Here is a 19072-nt window from a genome sequence, read left to right on the forward strand (position 1 = left end):
TTCTCAGGAAACTCACGGTCTCCCCGGATTCCCCTCAGCCGGCTAAGATCCCTTTATTCTCAGATCCCTTCTTCACATTCAATTAGTCTCCCTCAGCCAGGCTCAGACCAAATTGCAGTTCACTTTATATTTATCGAAGACATTCGCATGTAAACGGGGTGCACCTTTCTGTGTCCCACTTCCACTCACTGAGGACCCCTCAACCAGGTGATCCTCCCACACTGGTCCACCCCCAGGAACTGGATCCAATAGCGATGGCTGTGTCCTGGCCACCTGTATGACAGATCCCTGGGGACTAGCGGGTGAGACACCTTCAGGTTTCTCACATACCCTTCCCCACAATGTACTTCTAATGGGATCTCACCATGATGCTGTAAGAAAACCTTTATGGAATCGATGTCGCCTACTAGAACGTCTATACCGAAATGCCAAGCTAGGCCAGATTTTGGGGCCAATTTTATGCAACACCCAGGAGGGGATAGGAGGTATTAAAACCAAGTCTGTGGGAATAATACCTCTTTTCCCAGGAGGGATAGTAGCCTCACTACTGCAACAGATATCAAAGCCTATTGATTCTTTTGTGGCAACAGAGGGGTTGGAGGCTCTATGACCAAGCTTCTGAAATTGTAGGGATACCCAATTTGTTTCAATTGAGTCACATCCCACCCCTGACACCATATATAAAGACGGCATGGTATCGAAGTAAGACAGACACAAGTGACCACAGTTCAAGGGTGTTTATTGAACTTTCAAAGGGGTGTGATAAACGCCCATCCGACCTAAATATAAGATGGAAGCAAGCTACGACATCAAATATTAAAGAACGCAGTACTAGTAGAGTCTTGTCAAAATAAAAGGGCCTATACTAAATAACCTATTGCCAATCCTTACAACTAATTTACAAATATTGTGGGGGAATGTTCATGAAAAAGAAATAAGTGTCCACAAAATGATAAGTCAGGATGTTCGGGCCATTGGCCTTCCTTCCCCACGTTTTCAGTACGAGGCAAGGCGGTTCACTCGAGCCAGGCACACACTCTGGCTTTCTTGACACAATGATACAGTCCCAACCCTGCATGTGCTTAAGGTTGTTTTTCATCAAAGTCTCTTGATTCGGAGTGCCTGATGTACAAAACAAAAATATAAAGTTATTTTCTTCTTATAATTATATGACTTGGGTGTCTCTCCCACGATCCCCCTCAGCAACGCTCAGATCCCAATATTTTACAATTTCAAAAGTATTCCTTCGTGGGTGACTCACGGTTCACCCCGGAACCCTTCAGCCGGGCTCAAATCCCTTTATTCCTTCTCAGGTGACTCCTCCTTCTCAGGTGCTTGCACCCTTCTTCATAATCAATTAGTCTCCCTCAGACTGTGTCACACGCGGGTCTGTGCCCGCTCCGCAACGTCGGAATGTACCTAAAGATTGTCAACGGCCCTGCGGTATATTTTGGCCTGGCAGCTCTTTCATCTGGAGCAAATGGAGGTTTCCATGGAGATTGTCAACTACGGCATTCCTCTCAAATCATCCGAGAAGCCGACGTACGTGGCGAAGACACACGTACGCTCTGTCTCCGCCCTCACAGGAAGTTAAATAGCCGTCCCTTCCTGTGCTCCGGTGCTTCTATTTGAAGTTATAGTTTTTTATGCCCGCTTTTTTGGACAAACTACTTTTTGCCATTGTTCAAGAACTGTACTGTGATTTTCCGGCTTTGATTCCTGGTACGTCTTGGGGGACCCGACCTTGCCGTTCGACTTTGTCAAGATTTGCTTTTCCTGGTAACAGACATCAGACTGCCTCGACCTGCTTTTGCACACCGAATCCATTACGACGCTGACCCATGTAGGATTCCTCTCCTACCCCAGCCCGCTTCCCTTTGGGCTTTCAGCTCATAATTCCTGTTCCTACCGGTACACCTCCCGCAGCTTCGACGGCATTCTACAGGAGTCCAGATAAGCCTATTGAATCCCTCAGCGCTTCCGCTGCTCTCCTGCCTGTTCTTGCTGTGGTAAGCTCGAACTGTCGTGAGGGGAACCATTTGTTTTCTTGTGGCTATTGTTGACATGTATCTCAACACCTACATATCAGTGCTACCAATCTACCAGTACCATAAAGCATGGCATGAACCAATGACCCTGGAACTACTTTATACATACTAAACGTTCTGCTGTCAGAGAATTGGAACTCTTCCCTTAAAGTACTGCAACAATCATTCTGTTTTTCTTGGATTTGCATGTGCATATTGAACGCTCTGCTGATTAGTGCACCATCCCGTAACCAGTGCGTCCCTCGTGCCACCCGGGGTAGTTGCCTACACTAACCTTCCTGTTTGTTGTTTTCTCCCGCCGTTGGTTACCTTCTGATCTACACTAATTTCCTCATATTCTGGTGGTAAGACCTAAACTCTGATCAGGGTTGGGGTGGTGTTAGTCATCTTCCTCTCTATCTAGTATTAACTGTAAATCATTTCTATAGGTTCAGACTTCCTGTCTCTAGCAAGAAAATATCAAGGTACTTATTCCTCTCTATTGTGGGATTTCCTCTGTTCATTGGCGTTGAGGCCATTAACGCTTGTTTTTTCTTTTGCAGCATTGGTATTAGCGGTGTGTGTGTTCCCCACTCTTTTGTGGGATCAACTCCTCTGTCTGTCTTATGTAAATAGCAGAGGGGTGTATCATAAAAAAGAGTTCACTCAAGTTGAGGAGGCCTGTATTCTGGGAGGTCGTTTCGAATCAGGCTTGCTGTTGAAATCTGCTCTGTGGCTCTTCACCTACCCCGGGACGACATCGCCCCTGGCAGTAAGAAGCAGTCAGTAACAGACGGGCTTGGACCAATTGCAGTTCACATTATATTTATCGAAGACTTCCCAATGTTCACAGGGTTTAGCCCAACCCGTTGCAGGACCACTTCGATACAAAGTTCCTTTTTTTGCAATGCAGTTGCCATTCGGTTGGATACCTTACAGAGACCTTCGAATGAGCACCCAGGTGGCGGCGGACCACTATGTACCTGGTATCTTATTTGGCCTTTCCACATTACATTCATTCCTTCAGTTTCCACTAGTTTGCGCCTCTCATCAGATGCGCTTCAAACACTGTCCTTTGTGGATTTTTTCATACAATGTTGCCGCTTGCAAACTTGCTTTAAACACAAGCTGATTTCGTATCGGTTTATCTGAGTCAACGGTGGGCTGCTTTTACCGGCGCAGCTTTCTTGCAGGAGCCAAGGACAGTACCACAGTGGCAATTGCTACTCCCAGCGTGGGTTATCGACACTGCAGCCCTCGGATACCTTTGATGAACAGTATAGGATAGATCAGCGTCAGTTCTCCGTCCTTGGCTTCTCCCTTTCCAAGGCCCGTGAAAGTACCGGTTTCTAGCGGTCTAGGGCACTTCCCTCCTTGCAACCGTCTCCGTTCTCGCCACCTTTCTCCTTGCGTTAAATCGCCATCTTGCAAGTGCTACTTCCTCTTGTGCTTTTGCTCGCTCGGAGTGTGCTTTCGTGCTCCGCATTTTATCTGTGTGGGGGAGTGTGATGGGAGTCGGGTGTGTGTAATGATTAGTAATTGCCTGACCTTGCCTGACCAGGGTGTTGGGACATGTAAGGTATACAGCTCTGGTGTTAGTCTGTTGTCGCTCACGATAACTGCCCGTGAGAAAGTGTTTGTGTCCGAAAGGGGGTGGGAGGGATTTGAGCTTCCAGGTATCCTACCTGGTAGGATGGAGAAATGGTGTTACAGGAAAGGGGATACCATGTGTTGCCCTTCGGTGTCCCACTTCCACTCCCAGAGGACCACTCATCCAGGTGATCCTCCCGCACTGGTATACCCCAAGGATCTGGATCCAACAGCGATGGCCGTGTCCTGGCCACCTGGATGACAGATCCCCATGGACTAGCGGGTGAGACACTGTCAGGTTTCTCACACAGCTCTTCGGCAAGCGGACCAGTGAAAACATGGCAACTTGTTAAACAGGCGCCAGGGGTGCGCGGTAGCTCAGTGACTGAGGTTCTGGGAGGACGCGTTAGCATTTAAATTCCAATTCAGTAATAAATCCTAAAGGGAAGGTTGTCAAGAGGTAATTTTCCAGGCAATAAATGCAGATTTCAAAAGAACAAAATACTATATAGGTACGTTCATACGAATTCAGGTTTGGCAGGACTGTAGAAAAGAAAGGTTCACTTTAGAAACTGTAAATAGTTTAGCAAGAGGCATGTAAAGAGGTTACAACAAAAGTCAAAGGTCAGGGAAGATCTACAAGACAAATAATTGCAGTAGGGTAGATTCAATTTCTTTCAATAAAGAGTTTTGCATTTCATAACTCCATTTTGAAGAGGACTCAGATTTGAATGGAGTATGCATGTCAGGCTTACGCCTGTGAATAGACTTCTGATAAGCCAATCCTCTGGGAATCTTGGAGAGGGATCCCGGGTATACTGGCTTGCCAGGGGTAGGGGCCGGGAAGGGTACAGGGAAAGGAAAGCTCACTTCTTGTGTGTTGTTTTCTTGCCCCTACAGATGTCTGCTAGAGTCTAGATGCGGAATCTGACATTTACATTTTATCCAATTCCCCCTTCCCTCAGGGGTGTACCGTACTCAACTGTTCAGTGGAATTGAGAGCGAGACGCCCTAGTGGGTCTGTTGGGTTCAGCAGCTCCTGCGAAAAGCTTCCTAGGCAGGACCTGACAGGGGCCAACCAATTACAACATATGTGGAGAGATCTCCTCCTCTCTTATTGCTCGATCTTAACACGTCCTACCAAATTCTCTTGCACAGTCAACTCACAGGCTGGGCAGTCAGAATTATTATTCTGGGGCTTTATTTGGGACAGTAAACAAACCCTGGCAAATAAGCCTCCAAACTTCAAGAGTCCAATTAAGCACATTTTTAGCCCATCGCGTATGCATAAACCAATATCACTACTATCTATGGGTACTATCGAACTACACTTATGGAACTAAGGGAACATCTAAATTGGACCCTGCTTTGCACTTTTTTCCCGTTACACCTTGAACCATGGTCTGTATACTCCTGGCACATCACAATACATCTTTCCAGACGAGACTCAGCAATGTGATATCACTACGGCGAGGAATTGGCCCAGTACAAAAGCATTTCAATATTTCAAATTGTGTTGTGCATGAATGGCAAGGTTTCAGGTCTGATTACACATGCTCAGGGAGGACTGAAGGTTTGAGTAAACAAGTGTAGAGGTGCTTTTAAGTTTGAATAAACAATTTGAGCATGGGATTCAAGGTTTGGGAAAACAAGATTAAAAATGTACTTTAATTCCTCATTAGTCTTACCGGATTTGTTCTTGATTCTGTCAGTAGCCTGCCCAGCAGAGTGCTTGTTGGGATTCCAGGATCCGGAGCCCCACAGAGCGACGGCAGTGTAGTAGGACTGGAAGGAGGGGTGAGAGAGTGTTCTGTTGGATAGCGAAATTGCAAGGTTGCATGGAGGAAGCTGGAAAGAAAATTAAAAAGAGTTGACTGAACTTTCATGTACTAGCAAAGGCAGTCAATGTGGCTGTAACCAATGAAATTGAGGAAGTAGGGGGTACACAATTCTAGTAAGAACAGAGTAAAAAAGTAGCAGCTCACTTACTTAAAAGTGCTTATAATTAGGGAGGAAACTGCAGCATTCAGTGACCTTGGTTGAGAAGCTGCACATTTCTCCCCATAAACAAATGGAGTTCATACTCAGAGATTTATGTCAGGGCCTCAGGATGGCTTAAATGGCTGTTCAAATGAAAAAGGGGCACAATCATGATTTTTCTGAAGATATCATCACCCTGTTGTGGCACGGAAATCCCCGGGAACCAGTCTAAACCCCTGTAGTGAACCTGTAGTGAACCTGGGACATGGATCATTGTTCAACCCCAATGGTGGTATAGGCCCCCATGAACCACTGTCCCCTATCCTACTGGGACAGGACCCCATGACCAACCCTCTTGGGTGGCAAATGTCCTCATGGGCAATATAAGACCATGGGCCATTGTGTCCAACTGCTTGTTTTGGTAGAGGACCATCATGGACCATCTTGATCAGCATTGGCCAACTGCCGCATTGGGATCAGACTCTCTCAGTCATCGTTTTAAACCCCTATTGGACAGCAAAATCATTTTGGAAAAAGAAAATAGTCATAGGCACCCCTCTGCGAGAATGAACACGTCTAAATGGGCAGTTCTATGGGAAGGTACCCACTCGAGAGTCTGCAGCCACACTTCAGCTCACTGTACCTTTCACAGAAGGTAAATAATAATTTGCATATCAGTCTTTGTCACGCCCACAAGGGCAGTCCAGCACCGAAATGCTATGGCAATTCTCGTCTAAACAAGTACCAACAGCAACCCCAGACACATGTTTCAGCATTGTTCGGCCTCATCGGGTTGAATGGCTAGTTTTGGTAAAGGGCCATCATGGACCCTTTTCATCAGCATAGACCATCTCATGCATTGGGATCAGACTCTCTCAGTCATTTTCAACCCCTATTGGACAGCAAACCATGGATCATATGATATATGTCAATTACAACGCACCTCAACACAAGTGTTTCTAGGCACGACAAGACAGAGGGAGCACAAGACAAACGATTTTACTAGGCCTACAACGCAAAGTGCAGGGGGAAGGGAGAGTGGGGAAGTGCCAGAGAGAGAGAGGAGTGCCGTCAGTGTAACATTGCTCTGAGTAAGTGCAGCCAGAGCAGCACGGCTCTGGGTAAGTGCAAGGAAGCAAGGGACTGAAAGGTTACAGTTAAAGCCCCTACGTGCGCGGTCGGTCCGGATGTAGTGCAGGGGAGACTGATCATGGAGCCTGGTAACCAGTGAGACTCTGAGGGTAGCCAGCAACCAGTCAGAGCAGCAGACAGGTAGGTCAGCATGGGAGAGAGAGAAAGAAGGAAGAGGAGAAAAGGAAGGTCATGAGCTGCTTCCGGAACTTCAGGTGGTCCGGCTCACGTTTGAGGGGGCATGGAGGCCATTCCAGAAGGTAGCACCAGCAGAGGAGAGAGATCTACCCCCCACTCTTTGCCTAGAGAAGCATCTGACCCTACAAGAGTTTGAGGTAGCTGAGCAAAGGAAGGTGTTTTGGAAGAGAGTTGGAAGTAGTGCGGGCCCCGTCCCCAGAAAGCCTTGTGGACGATGCAGAGGGTCTTGGGCTTGATCCTTGCAGCCAACGGGAGCCAGTGGAGAGATTCCAGGGCTGAAGAGATACAGTCCCTGGGCTTGAGGCCAAGTACAAGTTTAACAGTCCTGGATTAGTTGCAGAGGGTGGAGAGTAGAGGAAGGCAGATTGAGAAAAAGTCTGTTGCAGTAGTCCAGCCTAAAGAGAACCAGGGTACTGGAGACAGTGGGCCAATGAGGGAAAGTGAGAAAAGGAAGAATACCTCTGAGGAGGTGCTGCTGGTAGTGGGACTTCTTGGCAGGGTCTGTGATGTGAGGAGACAAGGAGAGAGTGGAGTCGAAGATGACGCCAAGGTTTTTAGCCTCACAGGAAGGCGAAGGAAGAGGGCCCAAGGAGGGCAGCCAGAGTGAGAGAGGGAAAGAGAGCAGGGGTGCCCACTGAGAAGGATCTACGTCTTAATGGCATTATGGCAGAGGTAGTTGGAGTTGCACCAATCCTGAATCGCAGACAGTCAGGAATGAGTGAGAGGAGAGGAGGCTGAGGGAGCCTTAAAGAGAGCAGAATGTCTTCCGCATAACACTGAAAGTTACAGAAGGTAGAGATCAGGTGGGCCAAAGGGGCCAAGTAGACATTGAAGAGCCAGGGTGAGAGGAAAGAGCCCTGGGGAACAGGTCTTGTACACCATTATGTCTTACCCCGTTAACCATTGTGTCCAACTTTCTATGGTGGAACAGGACCCCATGGACCCTACTGATTTGATCATCACGTCTTATCCATCAATAAAAGGAAAAGGACCCTAGAGATTAAAATGTCCAGCCAGTGTTGACTTCTGATAAGCATCACTCAATCACTCATTGTTTCCAAAACATTCTATACATAACTCTCTCAACACGTGTTTCACTAATTTTTGCATTGGCTCATCAGGAGAGATGTCCAAGAAAGTCTTATTCCTAGTGGTCAGGTCTTTCCTTTTAGTCATTCATCCCGAGTGATGGGAGACATCAGGACTGGAGTGGCGCATCGTGGCCCAGATTAATGAAGAAAAAATTGAATGTTTCATCACTACACACTGTCCACCAATACACAGCAAGAAGCACAATGCCCCACCACACAAAAACTACAACTAAACATAAGCCCCAAGGATGTTCACCCCACGGAAACCAAAGAACCAACGGAAAGACAGTCAGGACAGAAGGAAACGAACAACTGAATACACAGGCTCACCAAGACGAATGCACTAGCATGCCACATCAACAACACTCCGACCCTGAACCGTTCAAAGCCTCGACTAACCAGTTTCACACTAGATAGCCTGAGAATAGATAGATATTACCTACCCAGTCCCACACCCGAAGATAAGGATCCGACGCACCTACCAATCGAAACAATACTCACTGTGATACAGCTGGACCAGCGCGGCACCACCAAAGCGAGTCGGCCCATGAGGAACCAGCAACAACCCAACCCACAGATATACAACTCTAACAGAACCATAAATACCTGAATCAGGATACAGACCCCACTAAACCAACCCTCAATCCTCTGCATACTTAACGCACACAAAGCCACACAACCATCTCTCTCCCAGCAATCCGCATGCACTTTAGCACACCGCATCAACAACACATAAACATCACCCACAACACTCGAGGCCTCACCCGATCCGATACTAGCACCAAAGTGCAGCACTCGGTGTATACCGAGCTGAAGCTGCCAACAGCACACCACTTCTCCCACTCTCCTTATCCCCTCCTCCCAACTAACCCTACCCGTCCTTCCTTTTTACAGATCCGCCAGAGCGCCTGGGGACCAATTCCGTTGGTGACCGTGCACTATACAAGGACCTTTAACATAAAATAACATGTCACATAGAAGTTTGGAGAAAATATTAAATAGAATAGGGACATTGAAGGGCTCTGTCCATGAGATACGTATAAAAGACGGAGTGTTTGCTTGGGAAGTCGCAAAAGCATCTTCATGAGGTAGCCAGGTGCCACTAGGGCCGATGCAGTAAATGCCCCGCCCACGACGTTACGCAACAGTGGTGGTGGGCAGAAGTGCAATTCTGAGGTTGCATCACACCAACAAGGCCAGACGGTACCCCTTCTAAAAGGGAAGGAGGGTTACCCTTCCCACAGGGAGGGACAACAGCGGAAAAACAGCAATGCCTAAAGGAGAGTGGCAGGGAAATTCCCGATGGCAGAAAAGCAGAAATGCCTAAAGGAGAGTGGCAGGGAAATTCCTGATGGCAGAAAAGCAGCAGTGCCTAAAGGAGAGTGCAGGGAAATTCCTCATGGCAGAAAAGCAGCAATGCCTAAAGGAGAGTGGCAGGGAAATTCCTCATGGCAGAAAAGCAGCAATGGCTAAAGGAGAGTGCAGGGAAATTCCTCATGGCAGAAAAGCAGCAATGCCTAAAGGAGAGTGGCAGGGAAATTCCTGATGGCAGAAAAGCAGAAATGCCTAAAGGAGAGTGGCAGGGAAATTCCTGATGGCAGAAAAGCAGCAGTGCCTAAAGGAGAGTGCAGGGAAATTCCTCATGGCAGAAAAGCAGCAATGCCTAAAGGAGAGTGGCAGGGAAATTCCTGATGGCAGAAAAGCAGAAATGCCTAACGGAGAGTGGCAGGGAAATTCCTGATGGCAGAAAAGCAGAAATGCCTAAAGGAGAGTGGCAGGGAAATGCCTGATGGCAGAAAATCAGAAATGCCTAAAGGAGAGTGGCAGGGAAATGCCTGATGGCAGAAAATCAGAAATGCCTAAAGGAGAGTGGCAGGGAAATGCCTGATGGCAGAAAATCAGAAATGCCTAAAGGAGAGTGGCAGGGAAATGCCTGATGGCAGAAAATCAGAAATGCCTAAAGGAGAGTGGCAGGGAAATGCCTGATGGCAGAAAATCAGAAATGCCTAAAGGAGAGTGGCAGGGAAATGCCTGATGGCAGAAAAGCAGAGATGCCGAGAGGGGAGTGGCATTCTGTTTCTGTGCCACCTGCAGAAAAAGGCACAGGAGGAAAGGGTGAATAGGTTAATAAAAGTAAAACCCCAAGCTACAGAAGTCAAACTGAAAGGAAGTACTGGTTCCTCGGCAGTGTGTCTCTTCTAATCCCAGTTTATAGCACGTTTCCTCAATTTCCTTGGGACATCGTCGCCTTGAACTGACTGAGTTATGGTGACCAACCCTCATTAAATGTGGCATATGGTCGGCATAGACGTTTGCTTCGTGTGCGTTTGTCCTTCCAGCTGCACCCTGGCATGCAAAGGGTTAATATTTCCCTTTCTTCCTGCTTTGACACTGACATCACTCTCAGTCACAGTGTCACTGATATTCCGAGACAACTGCAGTGGAACATGTCTCCCGGTAGAGGGCAGCACGGACCCCGTGGCATCAGCCTATCAGGGAAGGTGTAGGCTGACTGATACATACAGTCAGAGCAGCTTGGCTTCGAAACGCGTGCCCAATACCGCCTTGAACTATTTGAAGTGTGATAGCGCTTGCGGCTCTCTCTAGTGCACTTCCGCGCAGCAGTGCTCCAGTTTAGATTTCAAAGTGCAGTATTTCACTCCTCATTTGTTGAAGTTAGCAGTACAACAAATTTTAGGGAGTAAAAAAGTAAACCCCCATCCCCAATTACAGTATGTTTAATGTGAATACAAACCGATTTAAACTGATAGTTTCGAAAATCAATACTTCACCGCATCTAGTAATTCAGTCAATTTAAAATTGTCTTAAATTTCGTCTTCTGGTGTAGCGTTCGTTCCTCTGGATCTGCTCTGATTAACAACTGGCACAAACTTGCCTGTGCAGCTGCGCGGAGCAGGTGTCTGTGTGGTGTGTTTCTTTTGTGTGCGTATCTGATCTTTTTCAGGGAGTAGAAGAGGGCGGTTCTGCAGAGTCCCCTTTCCCAGCCATGAGCGGGAGCCGGGCAGAGACGGCCTCTGCTTTCCCCCCCCCTGTGAGTCTGGCAGTTCAAAAGCACAGCTAATGTATCTAAATCACATTACAGTGCAGTCGCGGGCACAACAAAAGGGAAGTATAAACTCCGTACCCCCTCCCTCGCCCCCTCAGCAGGCATGGGGGGGGGGGAGGGGAGACCGGCGTGAGCCTGCCAACGTGTCAAGGCCTGCTATGTGCAGCAGTCATGCTCCATGACTTTTGGAGGGAGGGAGGCGGGAGGCCGAGGAGGTGGCATCGAGGGAGCGAGGTGTGCAGCACAGCTGGCTGGCAAACGGCAGAGGGGGCGTGGGGGGGGGTTAATATGATGGATGGTGCAGCTGTGTGAGGGAGTGACCCTGAACGGCGCCATTCCCCAACAAGGGACTGCAATACAATGATGCAAAAAACACCCCCCCCCCCCCCACCTCCTCCACACGCCGGGATTCCTCTGCCCTCTTATTAGGCCCTCCCCCCTCTCTGCGCTTCTCTTTCTAAAACACAAGTACACTCACCCCATCACAAGGACACAGGCTGCCCCTTGCCAAAGAAATTCTGCTTTATTGACGCTACCACTCCTCATCACCACAGCACCACACACACACACACCCCGTTTCCTACCAACACATACAGACCCTTCAACCATTACCTCCAGCCCACATCATAAACCACAAGTCACTCACAGCCACCACTTCCCTCCCTCGGCCTCTCTCCACAACACCTCCACACACTCCCTGCAGCAACTAGGGGGCCGTAGGAACATTTCATCAGGACTACTTTCCTCTTAAAGTGTCGAGGTTACAAATACCACAACACACAGGGTCCCGCAAATGAGCTAACACACACCAACAATGACACAGAAGGCCCCGCGCACGGCCGACCCGCCCGCCGTGCCACCATGGCAAGCACTTCCAGTTCAAGCAGAATGAAAGAACCGTGGGACGGGAGTGGGGGGGGGGGGACACACACCATGGCCACACCCAATGCCCTTGGAACACTCCAGCGTAATGCAGTGCACACACGCACCGTGGAATGCTCACAGCCTCATCCGGCCACCCCCCCTCGTGTCACTGAAGGCACTCTCAGCTGGGCATTGTTACGGGTGACCCTCCCAATGTACATTGCCCCTTTAAGGGGATGTGCTCCTCCCACGTGTGTTGCCCCTTTAAGAGGGGCCATGACTGTGTCATGGCCCAAGCTAATAAAATGAGCTCCTGCAGGCATGTGAGACAGAGCGGCTGCAGACTCCCAAAGAGGAACGACTGAGTCGGTGTCTCATTATCAATGTAGGCCCCAGGCCTACACGTGGAGGCACAGGCCTGCACGCCCAGACACTGAGGGACCCGCATGCCAGGATGGCAGCCGAGGTCCCCTCAGTCAGAGGCCCGGCAGGCTGTGACCCAACGCCAGGGTGCCGAGGCCCATGGCACCCGGGGCCATGCCGGATGTCCATGGCAGGCCCCCACCCCACACATGGTGGGCCTGCACAGCGCTAGTAGAGATAGCGCCCAGGGGCGCCTGCCGGATGACCATGGCAGGCGACCCCCAACAATGGTGACGAGGACCACGAGCCCGCGTTGAACCTTTCTGCCAGTAAGTGGAAAGGGGGAGGAAGAGGAGTATCAAGCCCCACCGCGGTGTCGCGTGGCCTGCGCCTCACCGCCGCGACATGGTCAGTGTAGGCCCCGGCTGCCCTGCGGTGAGGTGCAATCGAAGAGGAGCGTCCGGCCCCACCGCGGTTTCGCGTGGCCTGCGCCTCACCGCCGTGGCATGGGCGATGGAGGCCTGGGCTGCCCCGCGGTGTGATGCACACCCGGCGGCGCTCCGCCGCAAAGAAGACAACGGATGGAGCCGCCTTCCCCAACCATGTGGAGGTGGTCTGATCCGTGGCGTCGGCATGGGCGATGGAGGCCTGGGCTGCCCCGCGGTGTGATGCACACCCGGCGGCGCTCCGCCGCAAAGAAGACAACGGATGGAGCCGCCTTCCCCAACCATGTGGAGGTGGTCTGATCCGCGGCGTCGGCCGCGTGAAAATGCATATGCTGGCAGCACCGTGCCGTGTGAAGGGGGCGGTGCCAGCTGATGCACTCTCCTCGTGAGGACAAGTCTTGCGGTGGAGGTGGCCGCGGACGTGGGGAGACAGAGCCTCGCCCCGCCTTAAGGCCCCCACCATCAGGGCCCACGGGGGCTGGACGGTGCTCCGGGAACCGGAGCAGGAAGAAAAAAAGAGAAGGCGGACGAAGTGAAGGCGGCTGTTCACCCCTCCTCCGCGGGAGAAGAATGGTTGCCGGCTGCCCTGTAGTGACGATGTCTTTCCCCGCCTCCCCCCCTCGGGAGCCGTAACAAAGAGGTGAGCTGAGTGCCCCTACCCCACCCGCGTGGACACTACAAAAAAAAAAAAAGGAAAAAGAAAGGGGGAGTTGCCAAACAGTTGCTGTGCCCCCCCAGAGGCGGCCCCAACATTCACCCGGGCCCTAAAAAAAAAAAACAATGAAAATTGCGTCAAAGGAAAGCGGCGTCGGCCGCGTGTGCTGCTGCTGGCCCCGCCGCAGTGTGGAAGAAAATCCCTGAGGGAGGGAGCCTGCCCGCAAAACAAACCCCGCCCGGAGAAGGTGAGGCCGCATCTCCCCCCAGGAAGGAGAGGGCTCATGGAGGGGAAGGCTTCAAGGGAAGACAAATTACTAAAAGTAACGGCGGCGCCAGACAAATTACTAAAAGTAACTGCGGCGCCAGTCATCGGCGCAGAATAGTGTGAAGTGACGGCTCTTCAGTAATCCCGGGCCACTCTGGCAAGTGGTTGAGGGCAGGATTGTCCAATGGAACTTCGGGGACACGAGTAATGATGGGAAGTGCTGTGCCCTGCACTGGTGGTCACCTCCATGCACAGTACCAGCAAGAAAACAAGAAGGGAAGCGATGGCGGTCATGTGGCAGTGCATGGATAATCTAAATGCATCAAAAGCGCAGACGCCTGCCCCGGGAACTGAGTAAGACTCGGGTGCCTGCCGACACCATTCACAGAACCCCGCTGTCGACATCAAACTGTCACGGTTGTCCCACGGCCATGGGTGCGCCGTACTGCCTGAAGAACAAATGGCCTCGGCGCACAAACGGTGGCAATTTGCTGATCGACACTCCTCAGAACTCCAAGCCAGGACATTTCAGCATCCAACGCCCAGCACTCTGGACACTTTAGTGACAGGGCCATAGAAAGATAGATCACCCTGACAACAAAGACGTCTTGCCGGCCCTGCAGACGGCCTCGACACCCTCCCACCAAGATCCCCTACTGGACCATCGGAGGATCAAGGAGCTGGTGGCCCTGCCGGCCTGCTAGCATCACCCCGGGGCCACACAAGGACTTGCTCCGGCCTGGAGCCGTGAAAGAAGAGCCCAGCTCATCATGGCCAACAAGGAACAGGTGGCTGCCCACACCACGTCCGGCGCCGCGGTACCAGCCTCATCCAGTCAGGAGTGGTGCACTACCACAGGTGCGTGCTCCGGCCTGAGGAAGAAATGACCCCAGTACACCGTAGGTGGCCACTGGATAGCCATGTTGTGATCAACCGGGGACTTCCACCCTCATGTTCATCAGAACCCGAGCGGGAACAGATCAGCATCCCACGCCCTGTGCAGTGTACTCCGGATCGTTTCATTGTCCTAATCCCTGGGCATTGTACACCGGGATGTCAGTATCATCGAGTGCGAGGACAAACCAACAAGGAGGACTCTGTGCCTGCCCTGCAAGGGGCCTCGACGTCTTGCCACGGAAGTCCCCACTGGACCACCTGAGGACCAAGGAGTGGAGGTTGACCGTGACACTCCCATGAAGAGGTGGTGCACTGGGCAGGTCGGGGTGAGGCCATTCAGTCCAGCGGAATGTGAGCGATCACGTATGCCATGTCGGCACAGCACTAGCGGCGGGGCAGTAGCAATCCGCCAGCACCACAGCGTCACTCCGAGCACAGGGCACCTGAGTAAGTTGCACTATGCGGAAGGGACGAAGGACTGTGCCCCAATGACTGCCCTGTACCATTGAAGGCTGGCATTGACCCAGCGCCAACCATGGTCTCACCATGGCCTATGTGGGATTTTTCACCCTCACGCCACTCACGGGTCACAGTTGTGAGTACCGGGACGTCCAGTATTCTGGGTGCTGCAGGGCTTGACAACGTATGGGGGCCCCAACTCCGGGGAAGGGGCGCTGGGTGCTGTCAGGTGATCCGAGATGGCGGGTCCCACTATGCACCGGTGATGCGAAATCCCGCAGCGATGCCAGCCAGACAAGGAAGGGGCACTGTAACAACAAGGACAAGGGGAGGTCGACCCACAGTGAGGTGGTCATCTCCCGGCACAGTGCCAGCGGAAAACAGCGGAACAAGAGCCACCCTGCCTGCCGGACTGGTGGGCCCAGACAGCGGGTCGCCAAGGACACCCTGCATGCTACGACATCGAAGGTCCGTGTGACTTACTAGCAAACCAGAAAGCCCTGGACCCCAACCCTAGGGGTCAGTACATCAGGGAGAAGTGAGTCGCAGCTCAGCATGAGGGTTTGTGCGCCCGTGTGCGGTCCTGGTGGAAGGAGACACTTCGGACCGGGGAACATCGCCGGAGAAGGGGCAGGTGATGACCGATCACCCCGCGCCCGATCAACAGCACCGTGCCCCGCCAACAGCCCAAGGAGAAGCGCGATGACTGGTGACCGGTGTCCCGCTGATCGGCTATGAACATCAGGGAACGAGGCCGATGTGGCCCCTGGTACCCCCAGGTGCGGCTTTGCCGGCCATGGACTGTACTGTCACTGGACCTGGACCCGGGAAGTGAATCCTGAGCTGACGCCAGTAGTAGGCGAGATGATATCCTGCGGTCCTATGATTGCGTAAAGAGGACTCTGTAATCTGGTGCATTGCCGCTGTGGACCTGTATATTACTAACATGCTTAGAGTGGTCTCCGTAGTGAGCCATAAGGTGAAGCGGTGGCCCCGCATATACGAGGCGTACATAGCGCCAGCCGCAGAACATGGTGTTTTTGTTAATGGTTGCAGGTTCTAACCCCAGGTTAATAAAGGGTTTGTAAACTGTGGGGAAATGCCTACATTCCACCGGTAGCTCACCCCGCGACTGTTTCCCCACGGAGAAGGTTTAGAAGTGTTTTGTGTGATGTTTTGTTATCATTTTGAGTTATTTATGCATGTGGCCGTGTCATAGCTTAGCATGTGGTTGTTTCAGCAGGGTCTGAAGCAAGAAGTAGTTTGTCGCTCTGTAACCACTGGGACGCAAGTATGTTCAACCACGTTTGTTTGTTTGTTATGAAAAAGGAGGAGTGTTACGGGTGACCCTCCCAATGTGCATTGCCCCTTTAAGGGGATGTGTTCCTCCCACGTGTGTTGCCCCTTTAAGAGGGGCCATGACTGTGTCATGGCCCAAGCTAATAAAAGGAGCTCCTGCAGGCACGTGAGACAGAGCGGCTGCAGACTCCCAAAGAGGAACGACTGAGTCCGTGTCTCATTATCAATGTAGGCCCCAGGCCTACACGTGGAGGCACAGGCCTGCACGCCCAGACACTGAGGGACCTGCATGCCAGGATGGCAGCCGAGGTCCCCTCAGTCAGAGGCCTGGCAGGCTGTGACCCCACGCCAGGGTGCCGAGGCCCATGGCATCCGGGGCCATGCCGGATGTCCATGGCAGGCCCCCATCCCACACATGGTGGGCCTGCACGGCGCTAGCAGAGATAGCGCCCAGGGGCGCCTGCCGGATGACCATGGCAGGCGACCCCCAACAGGCATCTCAGAAGGCCCCATGGCCACCCACCCGGCCAGCGCCAATGACAGCAGTCCCGAGTACCCCAGAAGCGAACAATCCGATACCAACACTAGCCCCCGAGATTCTCAGAAAACGCCCAAACTCTGGCAATGCTCAAAGGCACCTGAACATCATACACACCCCAAAGGGAGGCTAACTACACTGTGCAACTAGGGGCGAGGAGCAACTGATGACATCCACAAGGCCTGCCCACCTCCAAGGAACCGTGCCTTCCTCAGAGACCACCGACAGCGCCAGGATGAAAACTGCGCGACAAGACAATCTAAATAATGTGCAAAATCATAGGGACTACAACCACAAACAGCACTCTGTGTGTGTCAGCGATGGTGCGGGGCTACTATCACACTCACATATGCTGTGCGTCCTCCTCTGTACCTGCTATTGTATTCCCATCACTCCCACGCCCCCCTTTCCATCTCATACACAAAACCTACCCAGGAATTCAAGCCAACGTTATGCCCCATTTCCTTTGTGAAATGCTTGTCTAGGCCGGGGTTTTGCTTCGAATCTTGCCCCTTTTTAACTAATAAGTCGCAGTAAACAAACACAATAATTTGTTTTTAATAATGATTTGTTTTTTATATAGTGCTTCGATCTAAAGCGCTTTAGATAGGACCAATACATTTTTCTTATTACCCAATCGAGATTGTTACTCATTTATCGACCTCGAAAGGATGAAAGGCTGAGTTGTCCTTGCAGGGATTTGAACCTGCGACCTGCAGATCAAACGCAGATCACAGCAACGAGCGTTTAACCCACAAAAACAGGATTGGAAGAGCATCACCTATCAAGCGTGCGACATGGTGGCATTGGGCGCCCAGAAGATCCAGTTTTAAAAGGCCAAAACATTAATCTTCCAGGAGATACACCTCCTGTTTCTGGCCCATGACCCCCATCCTGAAATCTCAAGATGCCACCATTCAAGTATTCGCAGCTTTCCAAGTCCTGTTTTGCTTTGCATTCTGGAACTTGTAGTTTTGCCTTTCACAGCAGGACATTGGTCATTAATTACCTAAAGGCAATGGTAAAATGAGAGCTCGCTCTGTAGGTTGCTCACCTTGTCAGACTGCTGCGCGTACTCATGGTCGGGCACGCCCCTTGGGTGTGCCTGCTTCAGGGGCGCTGTGTAGAACGTGGGAGAGACGGCGCAGAACGGAATAGCTGCACGTCCCCTCCCGGGCACCGTCACCCGTGAGTGCAGAACTGTGAAAATACAAGAAAACATGCCTTAGGAACATGACACAATTGCTTGTGACGGAAATGTGCAGCCACTCCACCTCCCCTGCCACAATGCTGCATTACTACGCCTTACCTGAAGCCATTGGTAAAAAGTCCAAACACAGAGCCACACACTGACTGCCATCTTGAGTTCGCCTCTATCCCACAAACCCGCCCCATGTTGGGGGTGAGTGCATGGCCAAACCAGCCCCGACACATCCCAGGAAATGGCCCTTTGAAATAATAGTGTGCTTCTCTTGATTCCAGACACGCATGCACTCCAGCAATGCCTCCCCAGCTCCAGACTAGATTTGTTGTCATCACCCCTTGCTCCTCAATATCACAAATCATGGACGATTCTGCTCCTTGCTCCCACCATATCAGTGGCCCACCCGCGGTACACCTCCTTACTCTCTCGAGGACCACATTAATTGGCCCAATTCTGATGGATGTATGTACTCTGTTTTCCAGCCGCCTGCCAGTTCAGATGGGACAGCCGCTAGTGCCCTAAAACTATACCGTACATCCATACATTTTGGCAGCTTGAGACCTCTAACCTGGCTCCCATGGATTTGTCCTTCGGGACGGGCGCATCCCTACCCTTACTCTGCCATTCACATTCCATTCTGGTTTTGCAGGTCTACACCTTGATACAATTAAACCATTATCTGTTCAGTGTGAATACCGGTATTCTCGGCTTTACTAATGGGGCTTGGGAAAGGGAAAATAATTCAAACTCTTCATTATGCTGCTACACCTCCAACAGGGAATACAAAATGCAAGGCCTCACTCTTAATATGGCAATGCTTCAGTACTTCCCACATCCCGGACATGTGCCTGCCTTGTCATAGTTGCACGTTATTTTTCACTACTGCCACACAATATCACCGGTGCCCTATACCTATTTATTTATCTGTATTTTTAAAGCGCTCACACAGCCCGGGGGCATCAAGGTGCTGTTACAGGAATATGTCTCTTAGTTGCG

General features: G+C 51.2%; 1 protein-coding gene across 1 annotated transcript in view; it reads right to left on the bottom strand.

The window, feature by feature from the left end:
• SAP25 (Sin3A associated protein 25) overlaps positions 1 to 19072 on the bottom strand; it is a 65217-nt gene that overhangs the window by 17410 nt on the left and 28735 nt on the right. The window contains exons 3-4 of the mRNA XM_069645059.1: positions 17927 to 18072; positions 5306 to 5465 (exon numbers count right to left, since the gene is read on the bottom strand). Coding sequence (XP_069501160.1) covers positions 5306 to 5465; positions 17927 to 18072 — 306 coding nt within the window. The remainder of the gene's footprint in view (positions 1 to 5305; positions 5466 to 17926; positions 18073 to 19072) is intronic.

Source organism: Ambystoma mexicanum, chromosome 1p, assembly GCF_040938575.1.
Source record: "Ambystoma mexicanum isolate Mex_15411 chromosome 1p, UKY_AmexF1_1, whole genome shotgun sequence".
NCBI classification, from domain to species: domain Eukaryota; kingdom Metazoa; phylum Chordata; class Amphibia; order Caudata; family Ambystomatidae; genus Ambystoma; species Ambystoma mexicanum.